Raw genomic sequence first — 14,717 nt, 5'->3', positions numbered from 1 at the left:
GTTTCAGTGTTATTTGCCTTGAAACGAGCATAGAAGTTGTTTAGCTCGTCTGGTAGGCTCTTGTCACTGGTCAGCTCTCAGCTGCGCTTCCCTTTGTAGTCTGGTTTGCAAGCCCCGCCACATCTGATGAGCGTCAGAGCCGGTGTAGTACGATTCGATCTTAGTCCTGTATTGATGCTTTGCCTGTTTGATGGTATAGCGGGATTTCTTATAAGCTTCCGGGTTAGAGTCTCGCTCCTTGAAAGCGGCAGCTCTAGCCTTTAGCTCAGTGCGGATGTTGCCTGTAATCCATGGCTTCTGGTTGGGTTATGTACGGTCACTGTGGGGACAATGTCATCGATGCACTTATTGATGAAGCCAATGACTGATGTGGTGTACTCCTCAATGCCATCGGAGGAATCCCGGAACATATTCCAGTCTGTGCTAGGAAAACAGTCCTGTAGCTTAGCATCTGCTTCATCTGACCACTTTTTTTTATTGATCGAGTCACTGGTGCTTCCTGCTTTAATCAGGAGGATAGAATTATGGTCAGATTTGCCACATGGAGGGCGAGGGAGAGCTATGTATGCATTTCTGTGTGTGGAGTAAAGGTGGTCCAGAGTTGTTTTCCCCCCTCTGGTTGCACATTTAACATGCTGATAGAAATTTGGTAAGACCGATTTAATTTTCCCGGCATTAAAGTCCCCGGCCACTAGGAGCGCCGCCTCTGGGTGAGCATTTTCCTGTTTGCTTATGGCGGAATACAGCTCATCTAGTGCGGTCTTAGTGCCAGCCTCAGTCAGTGGTGGTATGTAGACAGCTACGAAAAATACAGATGATAACGCTCTAGGTAGATAGTGTGGTCTACAGCTTATCATGAGATGCTCGCCTGAGGTAGAGTAAAACCTCGAGACTTCCTTAGATATCGTGCACCAGCTGTTATTTACAAAAATACATAGTCCGCCGCCCCTTGTCTTACCAGACACTATTTTGCTGATACAGCATATAACCAGCCAGCTGTATGTTAATAATGTCGTCATTCAGCCACGACTCCGTGAAGCATGAGATATTACAGTTTTGAATGTCCCGTTGGTAGTTTAATCTTCCGCGTTGGTCTTACATTTTATTTTCCAAAGATTGCACGTTTGGCTAGCAGAATGGAAGGCAGTGGAGGTTTATTCGATCGCCTACAAATTCTCAGAAGGCGATCCGGACCCTTTTTCTCCAACCTTCTCTTCATGCAAATGACGGGGATCTGGGCCTGTTCCCGGGAAAGCAGTATGTCATTCACGTCGAGCTCGTTAAAGGAAAAAAAGGATTCTGCCAGTTCGTGGTGAGTAATCGCAGTTCTGATGTCCAGAAGTTATTTTCAGTCATAAGAGACAGTAGCAGCAACATTATGAACAAAACAAGTAATTTTTTTTATTACAAACGACACAAAGAAACTAACAAAAAAACACAATTGCATAGGAACACGTAAAACGTCAGCATTCTTCTCCGGCGCCATCTTACAGGATGTTTTACTCAAATGTTTGTAAACAAAGTAAAATGTAAATGAACACTATATAGCCTAAAAACATCGTTAAAACTATAATTTTGATATAATGGATGGTCAGTCTTTGCATTCATAGCTCTGTCTATAAATTTGGTAGTGGTTCATTTCTCCAGCCCCATCCATCAGCTTTTAACCGAAACAGGGGCGGGGAAACGCTTTGTTATCGTTTCAACTGCAGATTGCTGCTTAAATTTTTTTTTATAAAAAAAAAAAAAAAAACACCAGTCAGGAGGATACTGACAGCTCAAGAGGTATGCTTAGATATGCAACAAACAAAAAAGTGAAACTACATTGTTGACATAGAATTAAGAGTAAAGATTATGGCTCTAGATTGCAGGAAAAATACCTTGAAATTCAACTTCGGGACAGGGGGATTACTAAACCCCCTATGGACCACCCCCCTACCATCCCCTCAGAGTTTGGGGGTGCATGACGCCCCTTTTGGGGATGATTGTACAGATGGACATTGGAGGAAAGCACACTAATATGGGGTCTGTGTCTGTCAACATCTTTCAGGACTATCAGAAATTGGATTTGTAACCCAAAAATCTCCAGGTCTATTTGCCAGCATGTCTCAAATATATAAGCCCCTCACGCGCAGAGAGAAAGAGAGAGAATTATATTTTTCATGATGTATAATAGTGTTGTCCTGTGGCCTTACCACTTCTATCTTTAATGTATTATTATTCACAAATGGAGACAATTGCAAGCAGATATTCAGCTATAGCAGTGCAGTAAGCATATAAAACGATTATATTTTTATATGCAATATTATGTTTATAACTAAAATCATTATATTACTCAGTGGGCTAGCCTACATCTGCAGGTGCATTGCCTGCAGAATACGGAGAATAATGCATTCCTCCATTTGATTGAAGACTTTGGTATGCAGCCAGGCATTATGTGAGTTTAATCCCTCAATGAAATGCCGAAAATACTCTACGTGTTTCTACTGCATCAAATGTTTTGTAGCATACTTACGATTCATTGAAAGTGCTCGATGTCGCAGTTTGTAAAATCACTGATTTGATAAATACAAGGCAAAGTAAGTTGAGATTCCTGGCCATAGTTGTGTTACACAGCCTGTGTTCCTTCCTCCGCACTTCGAAATGCTCCCTTCCCTCGTCCAGATTGTCAGGAAAGTTGCACAGACGATGCTGTTTATACCCAAATTCACCCTCTTGTGTCACTCCCTTAAAAATTGTTCGGAACACCGCAGCCTCCCCGACCAATGGGATTGTCAGAATGACAACCAAACTACTTCAGGCTGTTTTTTCCCTAATAGTGTGCAACTGCAGCACGTATTTCGGGGCATTCCTGCATCTGGAGGAACGCCCCTCTCCCTCGAGAATCCAAACGGTTAATGCATGAACGCCCCCTCTCGAGAATGACGTCTCTTGCTTGTGTAACACTTTTGAATATGGGTCAAAAAGGAAATAAAAATATCTGTTTTTTATTTTATTTATTTACATTGTGTGAGATTAAACTTGACTGAGTTGTGTAGAAAAAAAGAAAAAAAATATCCCCAAAGAAATGCCCTGAACCGAGCAGACATGTATAGTGAGCAATGGTGATTGCCTACGGAGCTGTGAAGGGAACGGCACCTCCATACCTTCAGGCTCTGATCAGGCCCTACACCCAAACAAGGGCACTGCGTTCATCCACCTCTGGCCTGCTGGCCCCCCTACCTCTGAGGAAGCACAGTTCCCGCTCAGCCCAGTCAAAACTGTTCGCTGCTCTGGCACCCCAATGGTGGAACATGCTCCCTCACGACGCCAGGACAGCGGAGTCAATCACCACCTTCCGGAGACACCTGAAACCCCACCTCTTTAAGGAATACCTAGGATAGGATAAAGTAATCCTTCTAACCCCCCCCCCCCCCCCCTTAAAAGATTTAGATGCACTATTGTAAAGTGGTTGTTCCACTGGATATCATAAGGTGAATGCACCAATTTGTAAGTCGCTCTGGATAAGAGCGTCTGCTAAATGACTTAAATGTAAATGTAAATGTAAATATGTTGAAGCCTGCATTCCACCATTAAAATGAATGGGGATAAAACAAGCTTTATCGTTTATAAAGTATGAATGGTAGTAAAAACCTACACTACCATTCAAAAGTTTGGGGTCACTTAGAAATGTCCTTGTTTTTGAAAAAAAGCACATTTTTTGTCCATTAAAATAACATCAAATTGATCAGAAATACAGTGTAGACATTGTTATTGTTGTAAATGACTATTGTAGCTGGAAACTGCAGTTTTTTATGGAATATCTACATAGGCGTATAAAAAGTATAAATATTATCATAAAGCTGTAAAAGCAACCTATTCCAGGCCGGTCTGCACATTTTAAAGTTTGAATGGCATTTCTAGTTTAAATGGGGGAAGACTAGTCGCGACCCAAAATTTTCCCATTAAAGTTGATGGTCATTGAAATGCATTGGGATTCATGCAAATGTGTTTGTAGTGTGAAACGTATAAGTAGTATCAAAACATTTTTTTCAAGCAACCTGGAGACTGTCAGTCAGCACATTTTAAAATTGTTTTGGTCTCAGTAGCTCTTATTTTTTTTGCGCTAGAGGTTCCAACAGAAGGAAAAATAATAATATCTAGAAAAGTAAATTTGCTGAAGAAAATGTGGTGTGCTTGCTTGCTTGATTGTCTTAAAGTAATTATGGTTGTGAAATAAGTTATAGTAGTGATAGTCCCTGCAGTAGCAATGGTAGTGACTGGTTATAGTTAAAAAAGTAGATAGATGGGAGAACTGATTGATTGATTGGATATCCGCTACAAGACCATGGTGCTTGCCTACGGAGCTGTGAGGGGAACGGCACCTCCGTACCTTCAGGCTCTGATCAGGCCCTACACCCAAACAAGGGCACTCCGTTCATCCACCTCTGGCCTGCTCGCCTCCCTACCTCTGAGGAAGCACAGTTCCCGCTCAGCCCAGTCAAAACTGTTCGCTGCTCTGGCACCCGAATGGTGGAACAAGCTCCCTCACGACGCCAGGACAGCGGAGTCAATCACCACCTTCCGGAGACACCTGAAACCCCACCTCTTCAAGGAATACCTGGGATAGGATAATGTAATCCTTCTAACCCCCCCTTAAAAGATTTAGATGCACTATTGTAAAGTGGTTGTTCCACTGGATATTATAAGGTGAATGCACCAATTTGTAAGTCGCTCTGGATAAGAGCGTCTGCTAAATGACTAAAATGTAAATGTAAAATATCCTTAACTTGTGAAAGTTTGTTTCTCTAGCTTGAACGGTTCAATAATTGCTATTGTTGTTGGTGGGTTATTATATGCTGATTTATGTTCATTTGAATATTTGTTTTAATCAAGTATTTATAATTATTTAGTTGAAAAGACAGAAAGACACAAATCAACATACATTACACAGATACAAATGTATCCCCCATCCCCTTCCCACCCACAAGACCTGCTTATTTGAGTACATATATCAAATAAGTGGTTTTAAGCTGTCAAGTGTTGTAGTCCATATGTTAATGTTGTCCAATTTTGCCAACAAACCAAATCCTTCTTTGGGGTTTGGATAACTCATGTTGGCAAAATTGTAGTTGGTCATTTGGTGATTTGGGTTTCTTGATGAGAATGAAATGTTAGACCAGACAGTACTCCAGTTAATATCTACTGCTGGTATATCTTTGTTCCAATGCATTGCTTGCTGTTTGGGATTTTAGGCTGGGTTTCTGTACAGCACTTTGAGATATCAGCTGATGTAAGAAGTCGGTTTGAGTAAAAATATAATTTGGAGACTTACCCTTGCTGTCATTATTTTTTGGATTGGATGAGATACTATATCTGAATCCAAGGTACTCCATAAGCACTTAGGGTAGAACGAAGCAGTATATACAAGAAAAAGGAAGAACCAGGAAGATCGCATTGCTTTTTCAATTCTGGAAACACAGTTAAGTTAAAACTGTCCACAATGTCAGAGAGAGTATGAATTCCCTTCTCACTCCAAGCTAGAAAATATGTCTAGCCACCCAAGAGGAGACTGTGATTATTAAACAATGGCATATGGGGATGATGATTAATGATATACAGTTGTAGTCGGAAGTTTACATAAACCTTACCCAAATACATTTAAACTCAGTTTTGCAACCCCCCCCCCCCCCCCCCCCAAAAGTAACACATTAAAATAACAATAATGAGGCCGTATACAGGGGGTACGGTACCAAGTCAATGTGCAGGGGAGGGGTACAGGTTAGTCGAGGTAATTGAGGTAATATGTACAAATAGGTAGGGGTAAAGTGACTATGCATAGATAATAAACAGTGAGTAACATCAGCGTAAAAAAGGGAGTCAATGCCAAAAATCCAGGTAGCCATTTCATTAACTATTTAGCAGTGTTATGGCTTGGGGTTAGAAGCTGTTAAGGTGCCTTTTGGACCTAGACTTGACGCTCCGGTACTGCTTGCCTTGCGAAAGCAGAGAGAACAGTCTTTGACTTGGATGGCTGAAGTCTTCAACAATTTTTAGGGCCTTCCTTTGACACCGCCTTGTATAGAGGTCCTGGATGGCAGGGCGCTTGGCCCCAGTGATGTACTGGGCCATACGCACTACCCTCTGTAGCGCCTTTCGTTGGGATGCTCAGCAGTTGCCATACCAAGCAGTGATGCAACCAGTCAGCATGCTCTCGATGGTGAAGCTGTTGAACAATTAGAGAATCTGAGGACCCATGCCAAATATTTTTAGCCTCCTGAATAGGCGTTGTCGTGCCCCCTTCACGACTGTCTTAGTGTGTTTGGACCATGATGGTTTGTTAGTGATGTGGACACCAAGGTACTTGGAGAGCTCGACCTGCTCCACTACAGCCCTGTCGATCAGCTCCCTTGTCTTGCTCACATTGATTGCTCACTTTGAGGGAGAGGTTGTTGTCCTGGCCTTCTCCTTATAGGTTGTTTGATCGTTGGCGGTGTCCAGGCCTACCACCATTGTGTTGTCGGAAAACTTAATGAAGTTGTTGGAGTCATGCGTGTCCACGCAGTCGTGGGTGAACAGGAAGTACAGGAGGGGATGAAGAACACACACGTGAGGGGCCCCCGTGTTGAGGGTCAACGTGACACATGTGTTGTTGCCTACCCTTACCACCTGGGGCGGCCCGTCTGGAAGTCCAGGATCCAGTTACAGAGAGAGGTATTTAATCCCAGAGTCCTTAGTGATGAGCTTTGAGGGCACGACGGTGTTGAATTCTGAGCGGTAGTCGACAACCAGCATTCTCAGGTATGTGTTCCTTTTGTTAAGGCGGGAAATTACAGTGTGGAGTGCAATAGAGATTGCATCATTTGTTGATCTGTTGGAGCAGTATGCAAATTTTAAATACAATTTTTAAATGGTTATAGTTGAAAAACTAGAGATAGATGGAAAGTTTGATCGATTGATTGCTTGATAGGATAGGATAACCTGAACATGTGAAAGTTGGTTTGGTGTCTAGCTAGAATGGCTAGAGAGTTACTATTACTTTTGGTGCGTTATTTTATGCAAATTTGTACAAATTTAAACAAATATAATATATAACTTTAGAAAATGTTAAAGTTGTTTTGATGTTTGTAGCTGAAATGGTAAAAGAGCAGTAACATTCAAAATGTCTACAAATGTGTTCTTATGGCTGGAATTTAATCCATAAATTCTTGTGCTAATTTATGCAACACATTTTTTTTATAATTTATAAAGGTTTTAGAGAATTTGAAGTTTGGTATTTGGTATTTTATTAGGATCCCCATTAGCTGTTGTACTCTTCCTGGGGTCCACACAAAACATGAAACATGACATAATAAACATAAACATAATAAACATGACATTAATAGACAAGAACAGCTCAAGGACAGAACTGCATAATTTAAAAAAAAAGCACACATAGACTACATATCTATAAATACACAAACTATCTAGATCAAATAGGGGAGCAGGGTTGTGCCATGAGGTGTTGCTTTATCTGTTTATTGAAACTATGTTTGCTGTTTATTTGAGAAATATGAGATGGAACAGAGTTCCATGCATCAATGGCTCTATATAATACTGTACACCTTCTTGAATTTGTTCTGGATTTGGGGACTGTGAAAAGACCCCTGGTGGCATGTCTGGTGGGGTAAGTGTTTGTGTCAGAGCTGTGTGTAAATTGGCTATGCAAACAATTTGGGATTTACAACACATGAATGTTTCTTATAAAAAGAAGTGTTGCAGTCAGTCTCTCCTCAACTCTTAGCCAAGGGAGACTGGCATGCATAGTATTTATATCAGCCCTCTAATTACAATGAAGAGCAAGACGTGCCGCTCTGTTCTGGGCCAGCTGCAGCTTAACTAGGTCTTTCCTTTCAGCACTCGACCACACGACTGGACAATAATCAAGATAAGACAAAACTAGAGCCTGCAGAACTTGCTTTTTGGAGTGTGGTGTCAAAAAAGCAGAACATCTCTTTATTACGGACAGACCTCTCCCCATCTTTACAACCATTGAATCTATATTTTTTGACCATGACAGTTTATAATCTAAGGTAACGCCAAGTAATTTAGTCTCCTCAACTTGTTCAACAGCCACACCATTCATTACCAGATTGAGCTGAAGTCTAGAATTTAGGGAATGATTTGTACCAAATACAATGCTCTTAGTTTTAGAGATGTTCAGGACCAGTTTGTTACTGGCCACCCATTTGTTAAGGGTTTCAGTGACTTCATTAGCTATGGATGCTGATGCATATATGGTTGAATCATCAGCATACATGGACACACATGCTTTGTTTAATGCCAGTGGCAGGTCATTGGTATAAATTGTCACGTCCTGACCAGCAGAGGGAGCAATTGTATTAGTTTTGGTCAGGACGTGGCAGGGTTTTTGTGTGTTAAGTGTTGTGTTGGTGATTGGACTCCCAATTGAAGGCAGGTGTGTTGAGTTGCCTTTGATTGGGAGTCCTATATAGTAGTGTGTGTTTTTCTTTGGGGTTGTGGGTAGTTGTTTTTGCACTGCGTTAGTTAGCCTGCAAAACTGTTGCTGTCTTGTTTATTGTTTTTTCCTGTGGATGCCTTACTTGAGTATTAAAAAACTATGAGTATCCACATTCCCGCTGCGCCTTGGTCCATTCTTGAAGACAGCTGTGACATAAATAGAAAAGAGTAGAGGGCCTAGAGTGCTGCCCTGTGGTATACCACACATTATATGTTTGACATTAGAGAAGCTTCCATTAAAGAAAAAACCCTTTGAGTTATATTGGATAGATAGCTCTGAATCCACGATATGGCATAGGTTGAAAAGCCATAACACACGTTTTTTCAACAACAGGTTATGGTCAATAATATTGTTGTGGAAATTCTTACACAGGGACACTCAAAGTCAATCTTAAATGAATCATTGTTTATTATCAGTTAACTGGAGAGGTTAGAACAAACTTGATGCACCATATTGAATGTATGTCAGGAGCTCTCACGGGGCAGTCCTGTTAGTTCTCTTATATGCTGCAGCCAAGTCATATTTGCATAATTTAGCTTATTCATAATTAATTCATAATTAACGTTTGCTTCATTCATGTGACCGACCAATACTGGGTCATGCATGTGACAGACCAATACCTCACGAGGCTTCTTCTCTAAGCTGAGACCTTGAAACTGAGATATATTTTGTTCTCAAAACAAGGGTCTGGACATACTGCCAAATTGCAGATACTGATAGCGAGGGTTTGTTCAATCAATCACTTGCATGAACAGTTATTAGAAAAGCACAAACATAGAACGCAGAAATGTCTAAACAGAAAATCAACAGAAAATCTATCAGTACAGCTCCCACAATCTTCTTATTATCAATTTCTTTCAACCAATCATCAGTCACTTGTGTCAGTCCAGTACATGTTGAGTGCCCTTTTCTATAGGCATGCTGGAAGTCTGTTGTTAATTTGTTTACAGAGGAATAGCATTGTATTTGGTCAAACACCATTTTTTTCCAACAGTTTGCTAAGAGCTGGCAGCAAGCTTACTGTTAGAACCAGTAAAAGCCGCTTTACCACTCTTGGGTAGTGGAATTACTTTGGGTTCCCTCCAGGCCTGAGAACAAAGACTTTCCTCTAGGCTCTGATTAAAGATATGACCGATAGGAGTGGCTATGAAGTCAGCTACCATCGTCAGTAGCTTTCCATCTAAGTTGTCAATGCCAGGAGGTTTGTCATTATTAATCGATAACAATAATTTTTCCACCTCTCCCACACTAACTTTACAAAATTCAAACTTGCAATGCTTTTCTTTCATTATTAGTTTTTTTATGTATGAATACGATGGCTCACTCTTCATTGTGGGCATTTCCTGCCTAAGTTTGCCCACTTTGCCAATGAAGTAATCATTCAAATAATTGGCAATATTAAATGGTTTTGTGATGAATAAGCCATCTGATTCGATGAAAGATGGAATTGAATTTGTCTTTATGCCCATAATTCCATTTAAAGTACTCAATTTATTTTTCCATTATTCTTTAAATAATTGATCTTGGCTTCATGTTGAATTTTGTCACATAATTTATCAATTTGCAGTAAGTCAGCCAGTCAGATGTGTTGTAGCTTAATTGGCCAAGGAGCAATTCCTATGGTCTTATTGTTATCTATCCTGTTGCCTAGTCACTTTACCCTGCCTTCATGTACATACTGTACCTACCTCAAATACCTTGTTCCTCTGCACATTGATCTGGTACCATGCGTATATACCTCCATTCTTGTGTATTTTATTTTATTCCTCTTGTGTTACTATTCAATTTTTTTTACTCTGCGTTTCATGGTAAAGCAAGCATTTCACGGTAAAGTCTACACCGGCGCATGTGACAAATAAAATGTTATTTTATTTTATTTGGTTCTTATCAAACACATGTTAAAATGGTTACATTTCAAAAAGTTGATATAGTATCAAAAAGCTGTATAAAATCTTGGAGTTGATAGTTTGCACAGTGAAAGAGGAGATAGGTCTAGATTATTATTTTTTTTACCCTTGAACTCTATCAGATCATTTACACTATAGAAGTGGCATTCACCTAGCCACGCTAGCCTCGCCTTCATGTGGGTGCTAACAAGCTAGCAAGCAAGCTAGGTAGTGCTAATACTTAACAGCCTTTGTCAGCCAATCCAGTAGGGGTTGGAAGCGATCATGAGCTTCGATCGGTCACTCGCATCCCCATATTGCAGAGGATTTTAATAAAGTTCAGCTTTCCCCAACGTTAGTCCCACCCTGTTCAGCTCCTTCACTCATGCTCGCCTCTCTCAACGGTCCCCCCGCCAACTCCACTACTCTGGCTTTCCTTCCATTGAAGTGAATGACTTACGATGTTTCACCGTTCGATGCCGCTTCCTAGTGTGAATGCACTGTATGACTCCCTTTATTGCCATTAAAATGCATTGGAGATCATAAAAAAGATTGTTGTTGTTCAAAAAGTTGAAATGCTCTCAATTATATATATTTTTTTTAATCTAAGTTGGTGCCGTCGGTATGTTTTAAAGTTGGTTTCATATTCATAGCTTTAATTGTTTACGCTCTAGAGCGGGCTAAAGAAATCATATAATAATAATAAGACTACGTAAGAACTCTAGAGTGATATTGCCTTCAGAAAGCACATTGATAATACAACAATGTAAGACATCTTGTGTGATCTTGCCTTCAGCAAGCACATTAATGAGTATGTAAGAAATCTTGTGTGGTCTTGCCTTCAGCGAGCACACTAATAATATGAATATGTAATAAATCTAGAGTGGTCTTATGGTTTGAGAAGAGAGACAGAAGCAGAGACAGAAGCACTTAGTCAGACATTGGGAGGTTATCAGAGGAATTTAGCAACGAATATCGAAAAGCCTCTCCCGAAGAGGCTGCATGCTCCTACATTCTCTTGGTCTGATAGGACAGGATATTACTACACAGTTCTAGGGCTATGAACATTTCTCAAGACATCCTACTGTCTGTATCAAATATGAACCAGTATACAAATGATTTTTCTTTCGGTGAGAAGACATTTACCAATTGTGTTACAGATTTGTTCCTATTTCCCTGTCCAGTAATAACCCTTGATGTGGCTGGAGAAGAGAACACTTTGAGACCCTTAGAGTTGTTGTTGGCTTGACGCCCAGCTCCTACAGACTTGTGAAGCACAACACCACAATCTGCATTGAAGATGCACACGCAGGGACACACACACATACATACTGTACAGTGCATTCAGAAAGTATTCAGAACCCTTGACTTTTTTCAGGTTATTTTGTTACGTTACAGCCTTATTCTAAAATATATATATTTTTAAATTCCCTCATCAATCTGCACACAATACCCCATAATGACAAAGCAAAAACAGGTTTTAAGACATTTTAGCAAATGTATATAAAAAAAAAATATATATCACATTTACATAAGTATTCAGACCCTTTACTCAGTACATTTTAGTCATTTAGCAGACGCTCTTATCCAGAGAACGCATACATTTCATATATATTTTTTCTCTGTACTTGTCCCCCGTGGGAATCAAACCCACAACCCTGGCAATGCAAACACCATGCTCTACCAATTGAGCCAAACGGGACCAGTACTTTGTTGAGGCATCTTTGGCAGTGATTACGGCCTCAAGTCTTCTTTGGTATGACGCTACAAGCTTCGCACAACTGTATTTGGAGAGTTTCTCCCATCATTTTCTGCAGATCCTCTCAAGCTCTGTCAGGTTGGATGGGGAGTGTGGCTGCACAGCTATTTTCAGGTCTCTCCAGAGATGTTCGATCAGGTTCAAGTCTGGGCTCCGGCTGGGCCACAAAAACATTCAGAGACCTGTCCCCAAGCCACTCCTGCATTGTCTTGGCTGTGTGCTTAGGGTCAATGTCCTGTTGGAAGGTGAACCTTTGTACCAGTCTGAGCTCCCGAGCGCTCTGGAGCAGGTTTTCATCAAGGATCTCTCTGTACTTTGCTCTGTTCATCTTTGCCTCAATCCTGACTAGTCTCCCAGTCCCTGCTGCTGAAAAACATCCCCACAGCATGATGCTACCACCACCATGTGTCACCGTAGGAATGGTATTGGCCAGGTGATGAGCGGTGTCTGGTTTCCTCCAGATGTGACACTTGGCATTCAGGCCAAAGAGTTCAATCTTGGTTTCATCAGACCAGAGAATCTTGTTTCTCATGGTCTGAGAGTCTTTTGGTGCCTTTTGGCAAACTCCAAGCGGGGTGTCGTGTGCCTTTTACTGAGGAGTGTCTTCCGTCTTGCCACTCTACCATAAAGGCCTCATTGGTGGAGTGCTGCAGAGATGGTTGACCTTCTGGAAGGTTCTCCCATCTCCACAGAGGAACTCTAGAGCTCTTTCAGAGTAACCATTGGATTCTTGTTTTGGTTCCCTTCCCCAGATCTGTGCCTCAACACAATCATGTCTCGGAGCTCGGACAATTCCTTCGACCTCATGGCTTGGTTTTTGCTTTGACATGCACTGTCAACTGTGGGACCTTATATAGTATGGTGGCTAATTTCTGCATTACCAAATGAGGAGAGTTACAATCTTCACACACAAGTCAGTTATACTTAAAACTACATCTTTAATAATTAAGATGCTTTTGCAAAAGCACTTGACCTTCAATGATGCCATTGAAAAGTGATTACACAAAAGTACAAAGATCTTTTATACCCAAGACCCACCCCTCTCAACGTACATGACGAACAACAGATCTTAGGAACTGTTCACAAAGGGACCTTATACTTTAGAAAGGAGTATCCCTTAGCCATATAACATTCGCTATTAATTATCGTTCAGTTTGGTCCCTAATGACGAGGTTCTAATCTCATTCCTGGTACTTCATAGTACAAAAACACCTTCTCATCCAATGGCATATATCAATTGTCAACTCTAGATACTCCCATCTCAAGTAAACCCCCTCTTGATCCCACTCCTGGACAAGCTCACTGAGGGGAGTGACTTGCGCACAGACATTGTGGAGACAAATAATTGGTTCCCCATTAATCACGCCATCTCTTCCATTGTTTAATAATACATTCACATATGACAAGTATCTCACATAAGCATATTATACAAATAAAACATCTTAATTATCTATGTTACCCAACTAATTCTGATTCATCCACCACAATAGACAGGTGTGTGCCTTTCCAAATCATGTCTAATCAAATGAATTTACCACAGGTGGACTCCAATCAAGTTGTAGAAACATCTGAAGGATGATCAATGGAAACAAGATGCACCTGAGCTCAATTTCGAGTCTCACAGCAAAGGGTCTGAATACTTATGTAAATAAGGTATTTCTGTTTTTTACTTTTAATACATTTGCAAACATTTCTAAAAACCTGTTTTCACTTTGTCATTATGGGGTATTGTGTGTAGATTGCTGACAATTTATTTTATTATATCCATTTTAGAATAAGGCTGTAACGTAACAAAATGTGGAAAATGTTAAGGGGTCTGAATACTTTCTGAATGCACTGTACATACACACGCGCACACGCACACATGCACCACACAAACAAACACACGCACGTACACACACGTACACACACGTACACACACACACAGACAAGATTCAGCATGTGTGTGTTGTATGTGTGCTCTTAATTGTTGTTGCTGGACAATCATTTGTTCCTTCTCAACAGAACAAAAGTGAGAGAAGTGGTACTTGAGGATCTCCTGAATGTAATGAAGTTGTGTCAGTTTCACAGTCATCTACAACAAGTAACAGAAGAGGGCAGCAGACTCAAGCACAGTAGCATATCAAGAACCCCTGGTATTTTTGGGATGGGCTCATTCTGAGTAATCATTGCGTACTTGATAGATGAATATATTTAAACGATGTAATTCGGAATAATAGTTATTTCTGGTCAATATCTAATACTGATCAATATCTAATTCATGGGCATTGTATTGCAGTATCTGAATCACCTCATGAGGCCAAGACAAGTCTACTCTATATTTTTCTTGAGGCTCCTTCTGAAGTGATCCTGATCTTACAACTCAACTGTATTGAGTTGAATCTGCTACATCGTCATCAAAATGTTAAAGATCAGAGTAACAAAAACAAATGCCCATTGACGCATTTTGACACCGAATGTTCATCGGTGCACACATCATCTCATTTTAGTATACAGAAGACGTACGGAGGCACCTGTGTGAGGGTACTGGGGAGCTTTGTCGTGTCTGGCCTGTCGATGAGGGACTGATTAA

General features: G+C 40.7%; 1 protein-coding gene across 3 annotated transcripts in view; it reads right to left on the bottom strand.

Annotated features, from left to right (window-relative positions):
• LOC106580937 (alpha-2-macroglobulin) overlaps positions 1 to 2,762 on the bottom strand; it is a 39,416-nt gene extending 36,654 nt beyond the window's left edge. For 2 of the 3 annotated variants that reach the window (XM_045703673.2, XM_082966571.1), the window contains exon 1: positions 2,516 to 2,762. In XM_045703673.2, coding sequence (XP_045559629.1) covers positions 2,516 to 2,601 — 86 coding nt within the window. In that variant the 5' untranslated portion in view covers positions 2,602 to 2,762. The remainder of the gene's footprint in view (positions 1 to 2,515) is intronic. The other variant, XM_082966572.1, reaches the window with a different exon arrangement.
• Between the last annotated feature and the right edge of the window lie 11,955 nt (positions 2,763 to 14,717).

The sequence above is a fragment of the Salmo salar genome, chromosome 20 (genome assembly GCF_965601325.2).
Source record: "Salmo salar chromosome 20, fSalSal1, whole genome shotgun sequence".
In the NCBI taxonomy this organism is placed as follows: domain Eukaryota; kingdom Metazoa; phylum Chordata; class Actinopteri; order Salmoniformes; family Salmonidae; genus Salmo; species Salmo salar.
This window is presented reverse-complemented; position numbering and strand designations above follow the sequence as displayed.